General features: G+C 39.4%; 1 protein-coding gene across 13 annotated transcripts in view; it reads right to left on the reverse strand.

Moving 5' to 3' along the window:
• DOCK10 (dedicator of cytokinesis 10) overlaps positions 1-22400 on the reverse strand; it is a 271344-nt gene that overhangs the window by 53921 nt on the left and 195023 nt on the right. For all 13 annotated transcript variants that reach the window (XM_077155290.1, XM_077155289.1, XM_077155287.1 and 10 more), the window contains exons 16-26: positions 19814-19893; positions 17893-18080; positions 17103-17168; positions 14531-14623; positions 11321-11444; positions 11010-11131; positions 10547-10633; positions 8296-8388; positions 7757-7875; positions 6093-6162; positions 2726-2839 (exon numbers count right to left, since the gene is read on the reverse strand). In XM_077155290.1, coding sequence (XP_077011405.1) covers positions 2726-2839; positions 6093-6162; positions 7757-7875; positions 8296-8388; positions 10547-10633; positions 11010-11131; positions 11321-11444; positions 14531-14623; positions 17103-17168; positions 17893-18080; positions 19814-19893 — 1156 coding nt within the window. The remainder of the gene's footprint in view (positions 1-2725; positions 2840-6092; positions 6163-7756; positions 7876-8295; positions 8389-10546; positions 10634-11009; positions 11132-11320; positions 11445-14530; positions 14624-17102; positions 17169-17892; positions 18081-19813; positions 19894-22400) is intronic.

Below are 22400 nucleotides of genomic sequence, written 5' to 3' on the forward strand. Positions count from 1 at the left end.
GTGAGCCTGTGGGGAGAGCAGGTTCCTTATATACCCCCTCTTCTCACTGAGGCTCTGTCTCACACCTCTGGGACCTGGTGCACATATGTGACCACGAAGCCTGCATACCCCACTGCTATCCACAACCCAGCCTCCCTCTGCAAACAGCTCCCCTAAGCCTCTCAGGTCTAGGGCTTCAAATCTGCCCTCTGTGATATGGACCAGGAAAGAGATCTATGCAGGCCTTGGAATCAGTCTTGAGTCTCTAGAGGAGGGCTCCTATGGACCCTTTCAGGGTGTGTGGTCTAGGAGGGTAGGCAGGGGACCCAAGGCATATTCTCTTGGCTACTCACACCTCGCTCTGGCGGGGAGAGGCACAGCTGGAGGAAGACCAGAGAAGGGACCTCTCAGTGCATGTGCCAGGAGGGGGCTCCTCTTTCCAGGGCCCAGATACAAAACACATATTGTTGATGTGGTGTAAAGAATGCATCTTTCCTGATCTTCTGCCTTCCTTTCCCAAAGGTAACAATTTTGAATTTTTTTGTTCATCAAAATTTGGCAACACATACTTACGTACTTAAGCAATAGTGTTGCCTACCACTGAAACTCATATCAATGGAACCATATTGTATGTATTCTCCTCGATTACTTTTTTCCATTCATCAAGTTCTGTTGTGATGTTCATCTATGTTGCGGCCTGACTTGTATCTTCATTGCATCATACAATAATCATAATTTACTTAACTGCTTACTGTTGATGGGCATTTAAATTATACCCATTTGAAGCTGATACAAAGAATGCTGCTTGGATTTTTGAGTGCAGAGTCTAGCTCCAAAAGACTGACTAAGACAAGGAAGACAAGGTGTTGAAGTTTAAAGAGGTATCTCTGGCTCAATGAAGGGCTCACTTAGTAAAAAAAAAACGTAAATAGCTACCTGAAGTTGGAAGCGAAATTCATATTGTTTGGAGTTTAATGAATCCAAGGCACACAGTTAAAATCCTCTAGCACCATCTTGTCCAAAATGATATTTTTAACCAACACACCAAATGTGCCAACTTTTTTCTCCTAATTCGACAGACACCTGCTGCTTTCCATCTATACTCAACACTCCAGCCTGTCACCACTATTTATCTTGAGTGCACCAAGAACTAGCTAAATTAGTCTTGTTTTTAATTCTGTCTGACAACAAGAACCCCCTGACTCATCTCCTTCACTCTAATTTCTGTAGGCACCACACGTTTCCTTTTCTAGCCCTATACTCACTGTCTCCACAGCCTAAATCCATCCACCAGGTTCTCTGGAACAGAGGGCCCATAATTAACAAAAGATCCAGAAGAATCAATTTCTCCTCCAAATAGTCCCTTCACTTTTGTCTTTTACCTGAAATGTGGCTCTGCCCTGGGGTTGCTGCTTCTCCAGCACCATCTCAAGTGGCCTGTCTCCATCCTCAGCCATCATTCTTTCCTCAGCACAGCAGCCAAAGGTCGCATCACATCACCCCTCTGCTCAGAAGCCTCTACTAACTCCCAGGTGTACTCTGAGTGGACAGCAAACCTTTACAGTGGCCCACAAGGCCGGACCCCACTCCCGAAGTTCCCCATACTTCTCTGACTTTATTTTACCCCCTCTCCTCTTTGCTCGGCATACCGAACTCCCTGCCATCCTGTAGACACATAATCAAGCTGCCGCCTTACGACTTCATACAGGTCTTTCTACTTTAATGCTCTACCCGAAACATTTGCATGACCAGCTCCCTCACTTCCTTCACAGTTTTGCTCAAGTAGCATCTCTTCCATGAGGTCTATTCTGCTCACCCTATAAAAAGTGAAAATCTCATCCTTCACCCTCAGCGCTGCAGTTCTTCTTAACTGCCCTACACTTTTTCCACCTGTACAAGCTTTCACCTTCTAACATACCCTATCATTTACTTTTTTGTTGTGTCTGTAGCCTATTGTTTTTCTTCCTCAGTAGAACCCAAGCTCCCCAAGGGCAGGAATCTTTATTTTGTTCTCTGATGCATTCCATGTGTCTAGGATGGTCATATGGGAGGCATTTAGAGCATATTTTCTGAATAAACGGAATGAATATACTCCTACAGCTAATTTAAATGAACACATTGCTTGGCTTTGGATAATTAGACTTTTGTAAACTCACAGTGGTGCTGATCCCGGCTACCCTCCTACCTACTTCTAGCCATCTGTCTGTCAAATCAGGAGGTAGTTAATTTAGCTTGGAACTGAATTCGCCATTTAATAATAATTTAACTCTATCATTTTACAAGCTTCTCACCATCTGTTTTTTTTTCATGTTCCCATAAATGCACGGGCTTCAGCTTTTCATGGCCAAAGAGTAGATGCTGCTTCTCCTCCTCAATTGATATATTCATCAGTACAGTATCCTAATGCCTGCCTTAGTCATTTTCCCTCTTACTATGCCTAAAAACCCCAAACAACTTTATTTTTGCTACACTTAGTTTTTTAAAAAATGTTCTAGTTCATTCTGCATAGTCATTCATTGTACTTTTAAGTCAAAAAACACTTGGGTCTCTTCTATTTTATTTAGGTGCTGTTCCCTTGACATAGATCTCTCATTTTCATATTTTTATATGCTGCAGTTTCAGTACAAAATCTACGCCAGAAAATACAAGAGAAATGATAAAAACCAACTGATGCTATCACCTTCAGTGGGTGAGAGTGACTCATCCTTAGTACCAACAAATAAATGGCCACATTTGATTTCCTTACCTTCAGAACATGCTTTATTGTTGTTGATTCATTTGATTTCAAGAGACCAGTCACATTTTTAGCCAGTTCCTCATGTATAGTTCTCTCCTCGTATGCCCTGGTCTTGAAGACAAACTGAAGAAAATCCAAAAAGTGAATAAAATTAAATAGTTTCAAAGGAAGCATACAAGAATTATGTTACACTCATAACTCCTATCTCCAAATTATCTGCTTCAGATTTTGTCATGAAATAAATGAAGGCCCAAAGAGAAGAGTAACACACGCCTGCTCCTATTTAGGGATTTGCACAGATAGGGTCTTTTTCACTTATGCTCTCCTTTCCTTTTTGTAGCAATCAAGAGACAGAGTCAGAGAGCAATTTATCAGGTTCAAGAAAACATGGAGGGCTTTGACCCACCTACTTATAGGGCACATTTCCCCTTCTCCTTCCTTCCACTGGTAACAGGTGGCATGGTAGCAATTCTTCATCCTGAAAGGGGTAGAGCACCTACTCAAATAGCCAAGTGGGGAAAGCGGGTGCCATCTAGAGGCCAGCAGTTGAGCTCCCCCTCAAACCCAGTATCTACCATCCCATGCTTAGACACATCTATCAAGGGTTTCAAGAACATTGGCCATTGGTAAGATAAAGCAAATGCTGCTCATTTGTTTTTGTCATTGAAGATTGGTTTTGGCATGCACCACTAAGTGCAAGTAACGGTTTTCATTTTCAGTAGTTCTTTGTGTCTTGTAAGGGTATCAATATCAACTTATGCATGTACATGCATTTCAAATATAAAATAGTGGTAGCAAAACTGTATTATTTTACTTATCAGCTGGTTCACCTCAAGGAGGTATTTCTTCATGATATTCGCCACTCTGTATTCAAGAGTGAAGGCAAGCAAGAAACTGGCTCAAAGTAGAGGCACATTCCATCTGGATCTCTAACCATTTCTTTGATCTTTGTAGCATATCAGCATTTGAGCTGTCCTAGTAGGGCCTGACTTCTCCAAGCTCATCCCAGAGGAGAAGGACAAAGCTAACAGGTGTATGAAACTAGCTAAAATCAAGAATAATAATGATCTCCCCCCATGGATTATGACTCATATTGGGGAACTCATCATCAACTATCTTATCCCATGCAGTTATTTATCCCCAAGAGCATGGCAAGTAGCTCTAAAATATTTCATATATTTTTTTTTGCTAGAATATGTCAGTGTCACAAATCACTCTAAACCATGGCATTTAATTAGATTGATTTGAGACATACATCTTTGAAAAAGACATGGTTTACGCGTACATTTTGGATATTGTAGATGGAGTGAGTTAGAAGCATTTAGCATCACTGAACTTGAAATGGTGTTTCGTTTACTTTTGAACAATTATGAATTTCATTGATTATTATGTCTTTCAAGGATATCAATGCACATACTGGTATTAGGTCATTAATCTTCATTATACTCAAGTGTGAAAGAGAACTTAATATCAACATGTTGAAAAAAAATTTTTTTTTATCCAAGGGTTAAAAAATAGACACCTTGATTCAGGCTGTTCGATCACAGAATCCTAGAGCTGGACGCTCATCTGGTCTACCCCATGTCATGTCATACCATGAGAAAACTGAAGTCTACAGAGACTGATTGCTCATGTTAGCTATGTAAGCTTAGAAGTTGGTCTCTTACTTTCTACTGCAGTGTTCTTCCAAGAGTAAAATGTAAGTTGATTATATTCATTAGGCTATATTTGGTTTAGAGATATTAAAAAATGTTCTAAAATATCCATAGGGATTGTTAGAAGCCTGAAATTCCACAAAGGTGAATTTCTGGATTTGAATCACTTCAAAACAAATGAAATAAGCAGTCCCCTATATTACAAAATGAAATGATCTTGGTAGGATATTTCAGACCTCCTGGTTAAAAATAATAGCCACACTAGGGTGCATTTTCAACTTCCATCTCCAAAGGCATCACAGACAAAGAATCTACCTTCTAATTCTCATAAAGAATTAGCTTTGGCTCCCCCACACAAAAAAAGTCACAACCCCAGAGGATTCTTAATGCAGTGTCCAATGATTATATCGGAATAAGTTAAATAATGCTTTTGCTGAGATGCAGAGTCCTGTATATAAGATGGATTGAGGAATTTTTTTTCTTCTCAGGCAACTTTGGAGACTGATCTGGAAAACTGGGCTCAATATTGAGGGGGGGAAAGTTCTCCAGACAATTCTGCTGAATAACAAATTCATCAGTACCCTATAAAAGTAAGCTATGACCTTGTCTTAAACAGAAAACAAACTTAAAAAGGCATCTGTAGGTGAAACTAGCTTTCTGCAACTGAAATGGAGTTCATTTGGGTAAAATTATACCATCTGTATATTACTGTGAAATACCTATTTTTGGCATATTAGACTATTTTAATGAAAGTCCCATCCACAATTTCTGGCAGGCAGAAAATATATATAAATAAAACAGTAGTGTAAAAAATTCCCTACAGAAGGTGACTAGGAGGGGGTCATTCAAAAATGTAATTTCTAGTAATTTTTTTTCACAAGAGCATTGGGGGTTTATTACGAGTTTCTAACAGAAAAGATTCAAATTCTTCTCTAGCCACCTACCTAGATAGCCAGAATATAGGGGCCTTCCTTTAATTAAAAATGTCTATGTCTTAAAAAGATTTCATCTACGCACAGGAAAAAAAATAGAAATTTAGGTCCTTTATGGTGCTTTTATTTATCTCTGGATGGCTTCCTTTCCATTAAAGAAGATGGCATTTAAGTAGGAATGTTCAAACATCATCACAAGTTCACTGGCATTAATTCATAGGCCAATGAGAACGTAAACATCTCCGAGTGAACACTCGGCGAAGGACACCGGAAGGAGCAGTGCACACGGATGGAATGGGCAAGTGGTTCATGCCAGAAGAGAAAGGACTTAACATACCAGAAGCAGGTACAAATATACAGTAACTGGGAAAATGAAATAATGCCTGAGAAAACAATAAAAAGAGCTAAGAAAACATCACAGAAGAAACAGAGCATTCAACAAACCCACAGGATAAATCATCCTTACATGTACATAGGAATCTCATTTGTTTGCAATGTTGAGTTCAAGAGGAAAACATTTTAGCTTTCTCCTTTTTCTCCCCACCCCCCTTCCAATGTAAATACTCATTTGGACCTTACACATTATTTAAACATTCATACATTTAAATATCTCTAGCCAGTCAATGCAACGAGATGGAATGCTAAGTAGCTAAAGGGGACGCTTCGCATATTACTGAGGCCAGTGCCAGTCAATGAAAGGGAGAAACTTCCCACTTGTTGCAGACAGAAAATGAGACAAACCACACAGCAGAAGGGGATCTGACCAAGGTCCAGGTGGCGGTTTCATACCTTTATGTAGGACTGGACGGAGTGGTCTAGCTGTTCCTCGTGGCATTTGGCCACAATGTCAGTAAGAACCCTGGAAAAGCAAAGCAGTTCAGTGGCCCTTCTGGAGACAGCAGAAAAGTACCATTTTGCTTTTGTCAGTAGAGTGCTTGCTTAACTGTGTACTTAATGATTACTAAATGAAAGAATGAATGAATCTAGTTCAGATACCCCCACCCCCGTATACGTTTAAGAGCGGTTAGCGATTTCAAACCTTGAAACTTCTAAACAGTAAGATATAAGTAATGTCCTGCTGGAGACTTTTTGCTCCAGTTGAATGGGCTAATTATGGTCTGTGAGTTTGCTGACAGTGTCTTAGAAGAGAGTAATTTCTACTACCCTATGAAGTCGGAGAACTCCTTTTCTAATTAATCATCATATTCCATTTTGAAGGGGCTTGTCTTCCAAACTAGAGGCACTGAACATGCTTTTGGAAGAAGTAATTTGACTAGGATGCAGGGTTTTTGTTCCCACTTAACTGCATTAGGGTTTCAAGTAGCAGTGGTGGTATAGGTTCCATATCATCCCTATTAGTGGGTGCATGGTTGTCATGCCTAGGAATAGCTTAGAACTGCAACAGGACTAGCAGCTGAGTCTTATCAACAAAGAACATATATTCATGCTGAAAAGAGCAGTACTTGAAGACACAGTCATGGGCTTTTTTTTTTTTTTTTGGGTGGGGGGAAATACATGGGCTGGTAAAGTCATAGGCTTATAATACGAGTTCAGAACAAGCTGGTTGTGAAGCCTGGAGAGATGCTTTAATTTTCCAGACCTTTAGGTCTCTACTTTAAAAACTAGGCTAAAAATCCTCATTCTGAAAGAGGCCTATAATAATAATAATAAAAGAGAAAAGTACAGAAAAGTACTTCAATGCCAAGAGTAATATTTTTTTTCCAGACTACTATGACTAACATTTTTAAAAAATGAACACCAGGAATAGGTGATTTCATAATTAATGCAAAACATTTTCTCTGTAGAGAGGAAATTGTGATTTCCAAAGTCACCAGCTAGATTACTAATGTTTGAGACACGTGGAAAATTGGACAGGTCTCCAGAGAATTATACCGAGTTGAAAAAGTCAAAACTAAAATGCCAAACGTAACATGATTTCATTTATACGATATTCTTTGACAAAATCAAAGAACTGGAGAATAGATTAGTGGTTGCGGGGGGTGGGTGGGGGGTGGCATGGTGGGGAGAGTGGGGGTGGCTCTGAAAGCACAGCAGGAGGAACCCCTGGGGTGTGCCGTGCCCTGACTGTTCCAGAACGCTGATGCCCCAGTTGTGTGCCATAGCTTTGCAAGATGTTATCCATGGGGAAAGATGGATAAAGGGCAAATGGGATCTCTCTGGGTTGTTTTTCATTATATGTCAACTTACAATGATTTCAAAAGAAAAACTTTAATTAAAAACCACAAGGAAAAAATAAAAAGGGATCTAAAATTTTACTCTGATGATAATACCTGATGATGAGAAAGTAAGGATTCAAGAGTGAAGAACGTCAAATTTGAGACATTCAAATGAGATGCAAGTATATGCCATTAGAATGCTGCTGGGTTATTGTCAAGGTTTTGGCATAACCACAGATTATAAAATCTCTTCTCCTCAGGCTGCGTTACAGATACCTGGTCACAGCTGTGCTTATTTCATCTTCTTCATTCTCCACCAGAACCTTGAAGAGTTGATTCAAGATTATAGGCAGAAAACTCATGATTGCATGAATCTTCTCCACATTCAATAAATTCTGTAGCAAATTGGCAGGAAAAAAGGACAACGATTAAATTGAAAGCATGTTCTGCTAGTGTTTTTGAGAAACTGAACAGGAATCCAGCAGCTCACCCTTATCTGGCTTTAATATCCGAAGCAAAGCGTGACACCCAGTCATGGGAGTAATGTGGCAAGGACTCTGTCTGGGGAACTTAAAATCAATTGAATCTGATTTTAATCTTTTCTATTTTGGATAAACTAATTTTGCTTGCTTTTTAAATCAACCAACAGAAATAATTTTGCAATTGTTTGATAAAACGTTTACTTTCTGTATTGCTAAGGTATTTAAAACTCTTCAATAGTAATGATCTTTTTTCGCTATTCAATAGAAAATGTAAAGACCTCTGCTGCTCCTTTCTACCCCAGAGTTCACCAAAACTACCTGTGGGTCATTTACCTTACAAGAGCGGATGAAATTTGAGGTAGGTGATTGAGACATATCTTTTTCTCTTTTTTGGCACTGTTGGAAAAATGTGTTCACATTTGGATCCTAAAACAGAAAAAAAAAAGTATTTATTCCTAATGCTACATGAATTGGGTTGGAAACAATCACTGTGATGAGATGTGAGCATTTTTGGAGGATATAGGACCAGAGATGGAAATGCCTTATCAAAGGGTCAGTGTGACAAAGCTTTCATTCCCACTAGACATTCTGGCATATTGAAGGTACGATCTGAACTAGAGCCCACTTCTCTCCTATTTCATCCCCATGGGATTTGTTTTCCTTCTCAGCCACATGACCATGGCTGAAACATTACTGGCTCTGCTCTTTCTTTAACCTTTATTTAATTTCCTTCTTTCAATCTCCCACTGCTTCTTCCTCAGACTTTTACCAATTGTTCTTACATATTCCTTAACACATAAGAGAATGTATATGCTTTAATATGTGATAGGGATATTTTTAGGCTTAAAATGCCTAAATTGGCCAAAACTTAGAAAGTCCGTAACATAGTGAGATAAAACCCAATTCTTTCCTGTAGGCTATTTCCTGAAGAGTGCGGCACATTGGAAATTCTCCAAGTTCTGTGCTGAGGGCAGGAGCTGTGCGGTCAGGAAGTGAGACAGAAAACCCACGTGAGGATATGTTCTCTGGATGTTTCTCCGGCACTCACTGATTCTGGAAGGGCACCTCTGGTTTGGGCTTCCCTCGGGTGTGTGCGTGCGCTTGAGTTTTCTGTTTCCCAGCTCTAGTTCTTATGACTTTTAAATATCATTCTACTTATTTATTTGACAAATATTTATTGAAAGTTTACCCTATGCCAGGCCCTTGGCAGCCCCAAGGTCAGAGCTGTGGGTGACAGCCCTTCGTTACGGCTGATGGAAAGGCATCCAGCCATGACTACCACACTCCTCTTTAAGTTGAGAAGCTGGTATGTGCCTCAAAAGGCAGGTGCTAGATGGACAAATGACATGACAGCCCGACAGTGTCTGTGGGGTCAGAACACAGGATGTCCTGTCTGAGGAAGTGACATCTGAGCTGGCATCTGGAGGGTCGAAAGGATCACCGGGTCATGGGGGCACTCAGGGGAAGGCATGTGACCAGAGGGCCCCATGCGGTGTACAGCATGTTCTCAAGGCGATGTGTGTGGGGGCGGCGACAGCGGCTAGAGAAGGGGTGAGTCATAGTGAGCTAGAGACCTGGGAAGCCCAGGAAAGCAGCTGAGAACATGAGAAGGAGTTTGGGAGATTGTGAGATATGTTAACATAGGGTTGGGTGGTGTCTGACCATTTGGGGGAACTGGACAAGGGCAGATAGTATCAGAGGAAAGATGACTTTAAACAGTCATGAGCGTAGGACTGGGGAAGAGAATTACATTTGGCTTCAGTCACCTGCAGAGGTTACTGAGAGAAATTTTGAGCTGATATGTGCCTGAATTATTTCATTTAACAATCAAATATGATTAAGGATAAGTGTGAAACAGAGGCTGAGAAGCATATACACATTGAACTGAAGAAAGGAGAAATACATATTTGATATACCTGAAATGCTCTGCAGTTTATGAGTGGTACTATAAAAGCCCACATTTTGCAGTAAAATAAGCAGCATTGCAAAGGAAGGGTGAATTTTTTTTGTAATTTAACAATGATAATATTTACACGGGTATAGCATTTTATAGTTCACGAAATATTTTCACTTGCAATTTCTCATTTTGATTCTGACCACAACTTTGGGCAGCAGGATTTTATGGCTACCATTTTCCTAATGAGGAAATAGGGACTTCAGGTGGTAAAGTGAATTTCTCAGGCTTATTTAGCCAGAAATTGGCAGAGGTAGCTCTCAAATGCGGTTCTGATGACACACAAGTGGAAACCTTGGCAGGCACTGGGACTCAGACTCAGTTTGAAGCCATGGTCCAGGCTTTCTCTTTATCCCTTGGCGGTTGTCAGTTGAAGCAAACTGTCCCCTAAGGAGACTGGCATCCCGTTAAGCGCGCTTCTGGTATTTGGATCCGAAATTTGCTGGTTCCTGCTTGTTTAAGTCTTAAGAGCATTTTATCTGTATTGGGAAAGATATAAAATTATGCCCCCAATACTCTTCCTTTGCAGTTTTCAGTCATCTGCTTTTCTGACACCCCATGAAATCCTATAAATATAGAGGACATCTTATTCTGTGTGTTCAGAGGAGACGTTGAGGACAATGTACTCACCTGAGTATTCACTGTTGATACAACAAATGTTGACACTTTGAAAAGTGGCTTGCCACCATCAACCCATTTAATGTCAGTCCCACCATGCTGCAAAAGAGAATTTCTCACTGTCACTTTGGTGATGACAAATAAGGAAAATCTATGGATTATTTAGTTTTATCTTAATTCGCTGTCCCGATTCATTAATCATAGAGTGTATAGAAGTGGAAAATAAAAAGAACAAATATATTTGACAATTTTGGTCAATGGAACAAATCTATATCAGACAATCTTTTCCTCTAGAAGATCATTTCTAGTGGCCACAAACTCACAAAAGATTTGGAATATTGTAGTGACACCTGATTCATAACTACGCTGGGTGCATGAACTATGGTTTTTGTGTTAATTTAAGTAGCGGAAAGAAGATAACCTTGTATCACTTAGTTCATGCATTTTTTTCTCTTGTATTATACATTGTTAATACCTTTCCACTTGCAGAATCTTGAAAACTTAAATAATTAGGAGGCAGGCTTGTTGCTATTGGGATGTTATACTCTTGAGAAGCTATCTGCTCATGTCTCATCAGAGGAAGCCAAGCATATCCAACTGTGCAAAGGAACAGAGAGAAAATTTTTGAGTAGACACTCTCCACAGTAAGGAATAAAAATATAAGTCTGCCTTTATGAATATTAAATCTTACTTAATAAAGTTCAATACATCAGAGCTTTTAAAAAACTCTCCTTTTCAAGTCAAAGAGATGACATGTAAAGCTACCTGATTACGTCTAGTCAGTACCTGATGATTCCAGAGCCTCCTTCTTTTTGGCATTAGCTTTCGCATTTATATCACAGGTGACATGGTAAAAAGAAAACAGGATATGGTGTTTCTCATGGAGTTGTGTTGGTAGCTCAATTTTCACCTGCAAGGAGAGAGACTCAGATTTAAATCGTTTGTCCAGGATCAGTTTGGGCAACTTTGTCTTTTAAAAATTCTTTGGCTTAAATCCAGGTTCATGTTTAATAATTAGTGTTGGATGACTTGACTTTCAGTAAATATCTATTCTTCTAGCAATAACATGTGAACATACTGACATTTTTACACTTTTACAGTGGTGGATGATAAGAACCTAGTGTTTCTCTTTCGATCATTTATGCTATTAGAGTTTGGATTAAAGACACAAATGTACACACGCACGCTCTCATAAATACACACACACACTAACATAACTGTAGGATGTGAATAAGACACAGACTGAGGATCTATTATTAAGGGACAGAAACTGAGTCAACGGTTAATTCCTTCCCTCTCAAGATGTGGTCCCTGGGGTGCAAGGGTAGTTCAGTGGTAGAATTCTCGCCTGCCATGTGGGAGACCTGGGTTCGATTCCCAGTCCATGCACCTCCCAGGAAACAAATTAACACAACAAACAAGCAAAAACCAAAGAAACAAAAATTCACCAAATGGTGCTGCAATAATGGGATACTCACACGGAAAATAATGAAATGTGACCCTGCCATGCAGCATACAAAAAAAAAATGTGGTCCCTTGGAAGCTCATTAGAATTGCAGAAGCTCAGAAACCTCCCAGACTTATTGAATCAGAATCTGCATTTAAATAAGATCTCAAGGTGATTCGTAGGCACAATGCTGAGAAGCATGGCAGTACATGCTGTAGCTGTAGCTATAGCTGAAGCCTGGCATTCATCCTTTAAACAGCAGCAACTATATATGAAAAGGTTATTGTGATAAGTAATTAGCCATTTTATGGAGAAGTTTGTACAGTGGCTGGATAAATATTACTTCTGAATAAACATGAAAATAAACTTGATGCACATTAAGAATATACATAATGAGGAGCATACTCTAGATTCCTGGAAAGGAGATGTTTTGAAACAACCTGTGAAATTGCATAGTTCATTCAGTTTTCATAGCTCTATCACATATATTCTCATCCAATCTCCGTAATCGTCCTATGATGTAAGAAGGTACAGAAATAGGAACCAAGGCCAGAGATGTCAGGAGGTTTTGAGTAACTAGGAGTGTGGTCTAGTGAGTAAGAAGATCTGCCAAGAGCAGAGCCCACGTCTTCTGTTAACCATTTCATCCTGGAATCCCAGGATCCCATCCCAGGTAAGAAGCATTCAGTTCAATCTCACCAACTAGCTAGTTCGCAGAGGAGTCAAATCAAGGAATAAGTTGATAAAGAGTCATACAAGTGGTCTACTAGTATATTTATTAGACTCTCTGACCTTCTAGCTGTCTTGGGCATTTATTTTCATATTGTTCAAGAAAGGGTCGAGAATGGTGGTTTTCCATGTGTGATCCCTGGCCAGCAGCAGTAGCACCTGGGAACTTGTTAGAAATGCACATTCTCAGGCCCTAACCCAGATTCACTGAATCAGAAACGCTGGGATGGGTCCCAGAAATGTGGGTTTTTAAGACTTCCAGGTGATTTGGTTGTATGGTAAAGTTTGAGAACCACTTAATTCAGATGTTCTATAGGGTTGACCTATACTTTAGATGCCAGCATTCTAATCCTGTGGCAAAAGCCAATATACATTCCAAAATACACAAAAATAATGTATTAGAAATGTTTTTTTCTTTTTTTTTTTGCCAGCACAAAGAGCACATGGGAATGCAACATGTACTCAACAGTTTCAGTTAACTAAACACTAATGCAAATATCCTTCACTTAACAAACACTGCAAATATTCACATTGTATTATCACAGTGCCTTGGAAGAATTTATACTCATTTTTACAGTTGATACGATCATTCTTTTGTAGTAATAAAGAAGAAAATAAAACCTTGGTTTTGAATCTGCACTGCAGAGCTCACCAGGCTGTTCATTATATACATACTTTCATGGGGAAAAGCTCATGGCTTTTGCAAGGATTTCGGAAATACATGGGAACGAGAAGAGATTAAGTCAGAGTTAAAAGTAATCCCTTTTTTTCATACATCTTATCTGCAGAGAATAAGACTTTTCAGACAGGTTCTGCCAAGGGGTCAACCAATTTAATAATTTTGCACTCAATGGTTTGGAATGTGTTAACAGTCCTTTCCCTTAACATTTTTTTCATTGTCTGTCCTGAATTTATGGAAAAAAAAGTTAGGGGCATCAACAAATAGAAAGGTGTGATGTTTTTCATCCTAGACACCATGTTAGCCATGTCTGGAGTGACCCATTTCAATGTTCGGTACCTTACCACCTGATGCAGCCACAGACTTCATTGGTTGAGATCTTTCCTTTATGATTAATAATTAAAATTAGTCACTGAGACTGGCTGGCCTGAAGCTATTTATGACACAAGCTAACACATGCATAGTAATTTATTGTTGACCCATTGATTTTTTTCATATATGTATTTTAGTACAGTGTTGAAGCATCAGGCTCTGGAGTCATGTGGCCTGAGTTTGCATCCTGACTATCCGGACATAATCCTGGTTATGTGTCCTTGGCAAAATTACTTGACCTCTCTGATTCTAGCCATCAAATGGGAAGGTAATAATAGTACCTACACCTTAGAACTGCTGCGAGCATTAAGTGAGGTAATGGGGGTATGGAGGAGAGCATGGTGCCCAGCACAGCATGAGAAGTTCTGGATTGTTCACCGGTGTAGGCCTTGGCCCCAGGCTCCTTCAGGGTCCTGCATGTCACTGCGATGGTGCTGACTCATACGCTAGCTAGCCCTTGTTCTATCTATTATGATAAGAAATGCTGCCATTGATTGATAAAAGTGATCTGTCTGTAGAATACCGTCCAGTGAAAGAAAAGAAAAAATTAGGAAAATATACCACAATAAAAAGCTTTACATCTGTGAATGGAAAGATACAAATTTGCAGTACACACTCGTGGCAGCTGACCATTAACGTAGTTTACACATCTTGGTTAGGTCAACCCTAGCTAAAGCACGTCCTTGGTCTGAGATGTGGTATAGAATGTGTTTATCACTGTGTATTAAGTGACCCACTGCTGCAGGGGACAGTGGCAACCTGGCCTTACCTCGTCTGAGAAATCCGGATTCTGGGAATGATGCAGAACTGCTGTGTAGGCAGCTGAGGTGAAGAGGGGCCCTCCAGGTTTTCCATAAATACACTGTTCAAAAAAGCCCAACAGAAAAGGTATGAGTTGAATAATTATGAGTGTTATGGTAATTCCTGTCTGAGCATGAGAAAGGGCATAACCCTTCAGTTGCCAATCCCAGGGCAAAGATGAATCCTGTGATAACCTGCTGGGCTAGATGACATCTAATTAAACTTGAATTTTTTGGCCCACTGTCCTGAATTTGTTACACAATAGATGCTGCTGAAGGAAATCTGAATGCTTTAATTCATCATGTAGATATTACATCTGAATCGATGGACTATATGGCTTTTGATTACCAGGAGATAACGGCTCACTTGTTCAACCGGATCCCTGCGGGATGGCCTCCTGAAGGGGCGCATGGGATCCAGCTCTGGTCTAGAGCTTAAACAATCAGTTGTCAGAGACCATGAGACTTGGTTGGACCCCAGTCCTTAAGATGCTTTCACCTAATCATGAATGCTGGGCTGGTGAGCTAGGGCTGGAGCCCTGGTCCCACCACACTGTGTTATGGTGATATCTCAGCCCCTCATCCAGCCAAGGGGTGGAAGATGGTACTTCTCTAATCATGCACCTTAACAGCTCTCTCAGCCCAAGGCTCAGGGTCCCTCTTCTGAGGTCTGTCACCTGGCCCTGCTGTGGCTCTGGGTAGCCCTGGAGAATGCAAAGGGAACAGTAGACCCTCACACCACAATTGCTCTTTTTTCCTAGAACTTTCTCCATGATCACTGCTCTATCTGGTCTGGTATGTTTTCTATCAGGGCATGTGTCTTTACAAATTTTTAAAATTACATTTCAGTTTCAATGTTTCTCTCCTGATGCTAATGCTGCAGTGAAGCTTGGTAGCTGTGGATGCTGACAGTGGCTAAATACTATTTTTTTTTTTTTTTTTTTTGGCATGGGCAGGCACCAGAAATTGAATGCGGGCCTCCGGCCTAGCAGGCAAGAATTCTGCCACTGAGCCACCATCGTACCACCCCTAAATACTATTTTCAGAGACTCTGCTGTGGGTTGAATTGAATTCCACCCCCTGCCCCTGCCAGTACACGGTAAAGCCCTAATGCCCCACACCTGTGAATGTGATCTTTTTGGAAATAGTCTTTGGGGATGCTATCAAATTAAATGAAGCCATCCTGGATGAGAGTGGTCCCTGACCAAGGAATAGTGTCCTTATAAGAAGAGGGCAATTTGCATGGACACAGACACTCACAATGCCACGTGATGATACAGGCAGAGGTTAGAGCGGCGCGTCTACAAGCCGATGGACACCAAAGACTGGTGACAACCACCAGATGCTAGAAGAGCCCAGACATGATTCTCCCCCAGAGCCCTCGGAGGGCCCACGGCCCTGCCGACACCTTCAATTTGGGCGTCTAGTCTCCAGAACCATGAGAGAATGCATTTTTTTGTTGTTTTAAGTCACCCAGGTTGTGACAGGCATTTCCAGGGCAGCCCAAGGACACAAATATAAACTTCCTCTTAATTCTGCCTGACACATCCAATCACTCTTAAAATGATCATGATTCTTCTGAATAATCCTACAGACCTTCTTGGTAGCATAAATTAATGGACACAATTGGTACCTGACAGAGTGCCTTAAGAAACTATCTCAGATAATGGTGGGGATTAGTTAGAAATGAGCTTTGTCCTCTACTCTCTCATTTCTCCCATTTATCAAAATTGGAAAGACCTGGTAGCAGGCCCACTAGAAATAATTGCGCCCTCAATTTTTATAGGTCACTATATATTGCATGAGGTCTCTAAAATGCAAAGAGTATATATTAAATGCAACCTTTAAAAAATGTCATCTAGCTGCAGTTTTTTAAGGGTTTTTAAAAATTTTTTTAACATAACAACATACAAACATGAACATTCTTACCATATTCTTACAATATCATCACATAGTTGTATATTCATCACCACAATCATCTCTCAGAATCTAGCTGCAGTTTTGTAGGTTAAAACAGCAGAGCTCATACAAACCTGAGTCTTACTGAATTATTAAATCACACGATCAACACGCGGGACAGATTTCCCAGCTCCTCGGGGTGGCCGGCTACTAACACCCTCCAGAAATGTGAGCATCCCACAGGCCTGTTGCATTTGCCACTAGGCCAGTCTGCAGTCCTTCTAAGCAAAGTCCACGAAAAGCCTGCTGGGACGTGCCATTTTAAATCGAGCATGCTGAATGCGAGAGACGGACTAATCTTTGCAAAGGACAACAACTCCTACTGGAGAATCTCTGCACTTATTTCACACTAGAAGGGCTTTCCTGTTGCCCAACCATGAAAAACTAAGTACAGCTGTGAGATTTCGAATAGATCTCGTTAATGATGGTTATTAAATCAGGTACATTTCAGAAAATTGAAAACAAATGTATTAAATTGATCCTCTTTCAACCACACTCAAATTAAAAAAAAACCTCAGTGGTGCAAGAGCATGAGCTCTCTGCTTTCCCTTCATGCTATGCTCTGCTGCTGCCTTGGCTCACCTTTATTGGCTGGGCACCTTCCTCATCGGAACTTTTGAATTCAATGCACACAGTTATATTTCGTGCCTGAAAGTACAGTGAGGGAAATGGAAATTATAATTTCCTATTCAAGGATACAGTAAAAAAAAACCCAATCCAAATGTCTAAAATAAGCAGCAATATTGACATTCCTTTGTTCTTCCTCATGCAAAAACATTTTTTAATTTGTACATTTAGTCACTACCATTATACACTCTAGGCATTCCTAGATTATACCATCTCAGTCTTTATCATCTATCTTTCCTTCTGATGTCATTGACAAAGGAATGTCAGTATTGCAGGGTGTTGAAAATAGATGGTAATGAAAAAATAAATAAAATAAAATAAGAGGCTTTTAATTAAATGTGAAAAAGATAATACCCAACATTTTCTTGTGACATTAAATATAATGTTCAAAAATAGCAAACGGATCTTAAAAGGGAAGGAAATGCTCATTATGAAAGGGACAGGTAAGCTATTTCAGAGTTTATTAAGAAATGAAGAAAAAAATTATCTTAAAGTCAAAATATTTTCCAGAACAAGAACATTTAGATATCATTTCAGAAAAGATTATTAATACATTACAAGACTGAGCATCTTTAAACACTGCTAAGGTGAAACCCATCACTGCTCCTTAGTAAGCATTTTCTCCAAGTGACTTTCTATTCTAAAGTGTTGACCTATAGTAATTGTCATTTTCACTTTCAAGAAACTATCTTACATGGTCTAAATGTGGTAAAGAAAGATGATGATATCTCAGACACACACATACCTTGTTGAAACATTTCTGGCTATCATACTTGAGGTGTTTGGGGTAAATGTAAATTTGATTTTTGTATACTCTATAAGGACGGCAGTACTTGGTTGAGTCGTGGACAAATTCTTCCACCTCTACTGTGGGTTCTGGTTGAGCCGCCACATTGAAAGGCTTGACAGGGATAAAGGACGATGTTACACAGTCTTAAAAAATCAGAAAATAAAAGATTGTCATCCAATACGGTTCTTTTTAAGTGAAGAACAATATATTTAAAAATTAATCCACTCAAAATAGAAACTCCATGCTTTTATATTAATTTATGCCAAATTATGCTCACATGAAAAATTTGTAAGAAGATGGGCATACAAGATAATCAAGCTGCATATTTAACATCAAAACCGATGACTCATAAAAATAGGTCAGTCTTTTGGTTGGGTTTATAACTATTTTCTTTTTGTATTAGGCTTTATATAAAAAATAAATTTTAGCTAACAATCCTCTGAACATACTAATTGGATATTATAAAATAATTAACCCAATGACCTTTGTTATAAGTATAAAAACAATTCAGATGTTGACATATAGCAGATAAAACTTTGTCCAAGGAGTCTACTGATAGTACCAAATGGATTCATAGTAATTTTTTCCTATGAAATGATTTCAAGGCATGGGCCTAAAGCCCTCACTCATGCATTATTGGATACAATTTATCTCATTTTTCTCTTCCGTTTTTATACCCCCTTTAAATCTAACCTTCCAGGAATAGCCTAGAGAAAAAGAAAGAAAAGCCCAGGAGGAATTTAGAAATTAAAACTTTCATCACTACTTAATTTGGAGGGTGCATCTGTGAGCCTGAAAGACAGTAAGACCAGCTGCCTTCCCTCATTCCATTTGGAATGTTCCTGACTTCAGAAAAGCAAAAAGATTAGCTATGTATGCTTGGGAATTAGGTTACAAGTTTTCTTTTCCAAAAGTCAGTTGTAATTTTTTTCATTATATACTCATGTCCTACAATTTTCTCAAAGAGAATATTTTAGTTCTCTATTTTGTTATTTTTCCTTTCTGTAGGTAATGAAAGTCACATTCACCACATGTGGCAGAGGAAATAGCTTAATTTATTTTCTGCTTTTTCATACCAATCAATATAAATGTGATTTGGAGCCGTGGCATAAGTTAGAATGCTCATTGTACTTTGTGCTAAAATGACTTTGTGGAAAAATCATAAGAATGAAAAATTTAATAGTGCTGATGGTCATCCAAATATCCTGTGGTAGTAACCTCTCCCTGCTTTGTAGTTAATTATATGATGCCTTTATTTGTTCTCTGCATCATGGAGAAAATCACAAAAAGGCGTAACCAGAAATAACAAAACAAAATCAAACAAACCTTATCTTGCCATTTGAGGAATACACTGTGAAACCCTTATTTATAAGTTAATAAATGCTCCTTCTGCAATTGACATAAATAGGACTTTTGAAAATATTCTGAAAGAGATACACGCTCTCTGTGCGAAGGTCATCCGCAGTAAGATTCTGGCTGCATAATGTGGCCGCTCCAGCCCAGCATTTTGAATCAGAGGAAAATGGATAGAAAACAAGTTCTGCCATTTCAGGCTCCCAGTTTATTAATCTATCTGAATCCGACTTTCCTCATTTGCACCCCTCTGGGGTTTTGAGGAGTAAATGACACAAATCAACACCTTGCTGGGTATGTGGTGCATACAAGATATCTGTTAAGTTATCCCGAATATATTCTTATCTTATAATACTTCATTCTCCTTTAAGGGAGAATTAAGAAGTTCTAATTTTCTATAGGATGCTGAATTCCACATATCTGAGTCTTTGGAAAAAAAACCCAAAAACTAACAACCAATTAACCAAACAAAATAACGAAATATTCAAAACTCTACAACCAAACCATGACATCATCATCATACTTGGAAGCTCCAAAGGAACGTTTTCAACAGCAACATCCAGGCTTCCAGGGATGGTCTGCATTTTGCTTATTCTGTCAGCCCTGTGAAAGTATGCCAGCACACACACACACAGTGAATTATTGTAGTTCCCAAGAGAAAAAAAAAAGTCAATTGTAATTCTGCGCTTTGATAAGGACATAGAGTAGAGCCACATAATTTCGTGAATGATTTCTTTTAGGCATTTTAGTTTTGAAAACTAAAATCTATATGGTATGCAAACAAAAATTAAAACAAGGAGGACACAAGAAACATTTAAACGTATTTATACATAATTCAGATATGAAAGTTAATAAATGCTCAAACAAGTACAAGAGTAAATCGTGTAGTTTTTGGTAACAAAAGGTAAGAGTGTTTGAGCTGGTTTGAACGATTGATCTTTGTGATGAAGTGTTGAGAGCAAGGCTATCTTGGAAGTTGTTAAATGGACGGTTGGCGTGTTTCCCGGATTTTCCCTCTTCACTGACCAGCAGGGAGGATAAGGAGCCTCCTCTGGCTGGTTCCCCTGCTGCCACCCCAGGCGAACAGGTGTGCAGGCCAAGTCCCTGACACTCCCCAGCCAACCTTCCTTCCCTGATTCTGGAGTCTCTGCATTTCCTTTCTTCCCTCTCTATTAAAAGCTTTTGCCCAAGCTTCCATTACAGTAAGGTGGGGGCTGCTGATAACAGTTTCAACCACTATCCCTCTCAGGGAGCTTACTGTAAATGGGAGAATAATTTATAGGGGCGCATCAGAACTGGCTCTTTCCAACCTGGGAGAGCTGATTGTGAAATTTTCCGGAAATCTGCCTGCCAGTTGTTAGACACAGCCATTATAAAAATGAAATTATATGAACTTGCCATTAAACAAATGGTATTTAAACACAAAAGCGATACATCCAAGCTATCACTTCTTAATGATTTTAATTAATCAAGATTATTTATGCTCTTGGTGTGATTTAAATCTATTGAATCTGTTCTGTGGAAATGCTATTAAATGGTGTGCATTTCTCTTCCCACCTCCATGTTCAGTGTCAGCGCTTGGTAGCTTGAAATCAGCAATGGTAGGAGTGCTTACTTCATAGATATGGGCAAGCCATAAGTCAGTTTTCCCCCCCTGCCCCCCGCCCCACCCCAAGAGTCACTTGTTCAATATTTATCGGCATACCACTGAAATTCAATGTCATAAGCTACAGGCGTGACACTTCCATGAAATAATTTAATGTGTCTCCACTGTGGCATGGGGGTTTCTAGTTCCTTTTAATGACCACAGTGATATATTTCTATGCGATTCACTAACAGGGATTTCATGAGGTTTTTTTTCCCCTTTCATTTATACCAGAACATTTCTCCTATGCTTTCCTGCTCAACATTTTAACTTTTCATTCTCTGTTACACTGGCAAAGAGGCAGAGAGGAAAGCACTCTTAATTTCAGTGTAATGGGTGGGACAGGCCTGGTGTGGGTTTTGACTAGGAAATTTAACTCACTATCATGAAGTAGAGAGAGACAGCCCTATGTAAGGAGTTGTCTTGTAGATCACAAAGAAGCCAGATTGTTCAAGGCCTCCTTTAAAATTTTACTTATCACCTTTATTTTTGTTTCTAAAGTTTATAATTCCCTAGAGCAAAACAGAACATTCATAAAGTCTCTCATATTTAAGAAGAAACATATCCTCTTTTGAAGCTGCAGAAAATATTAATAATTCTCATTTCATGATATTTTTCATAAAAACAAAATTGATATGATATTATTTATTCGTGGAAGAGGCAGGTATTTAATATGTTGGAAAGGGGCAACCAGCTCAGAGTACCCTGTGTATGAGGGAACTCACAGTTTAAGACAAGTAGCTTGTCAAGAAAGAACATCATCAGATGTTGGATGTATTATGAGTCATTTTAAAAATATTGTGGCTTTTATGTTTTTCTCCTCCTAGGAAAAATTTCCATTGTCTTTTTCATAAGCATTTGCAACAGCGGAAATATTATAAATTACAGTATTCACAGCAACGTGATTTTTTCCTGTGGAATTTTAGAACATGTCCTTAAAATCCTTTCATGCTCCTCCTCTCCTATGGCCCCTTCTCTTAAATCTAAGCTCTGAACATGTTGGCAATGGAATATGGTAGAAACGGCATTGTAACAGTTTCCAACCTCTGAGCTTAAGAGACTGGAGATTAATCAACTAATTAATTAATTTTCCTGTCCCTTGGGCTGCTTACTCTTGGAATCCATGCATACCACAAGGAAGTCACAGTGTTTCTTGGAGAGGCTCTCATGGAGAAGAACCGAGGCCTCTGACCCATGGCTGAGAGCAAGCATGAACTGCCCATCATTAGCTAAGCCATCCTGAAAACAGGTCCTCTGTCCAGCCCCCAACACCGACCTCCCCCAACCAAAGTCCTGCATGAAAGAAAATAGTGCTCCTCATCTAGCCATGCTCAAATTGTGGGTTCAGGAGTAAAATAAAGTGATGTTATTTTGAGCCATTAAACTTTGGCATGTTTTTTTTTGTAGTCAATAACTGACAACTTTCCATATAATTCTGGCAAAGTGACATGGTGGCACATGGGAA

This window comes from Tamandua tetradactyla, chromosome 3, assembly GCF_023851605.1.
Source record: "Tamandua tetradactyla isolate mTamTet1 chromosome 3, mTamTet1.pri, whole genome shotgun sequence".
Classification (NCBI taxonomy): domain Eukaryota; kingdom Metazoa; phylum Chordata; class Mammalia; order Pilosa; family Myrmecophagidae; genus Tamandua; species Tamandua tetradactyla.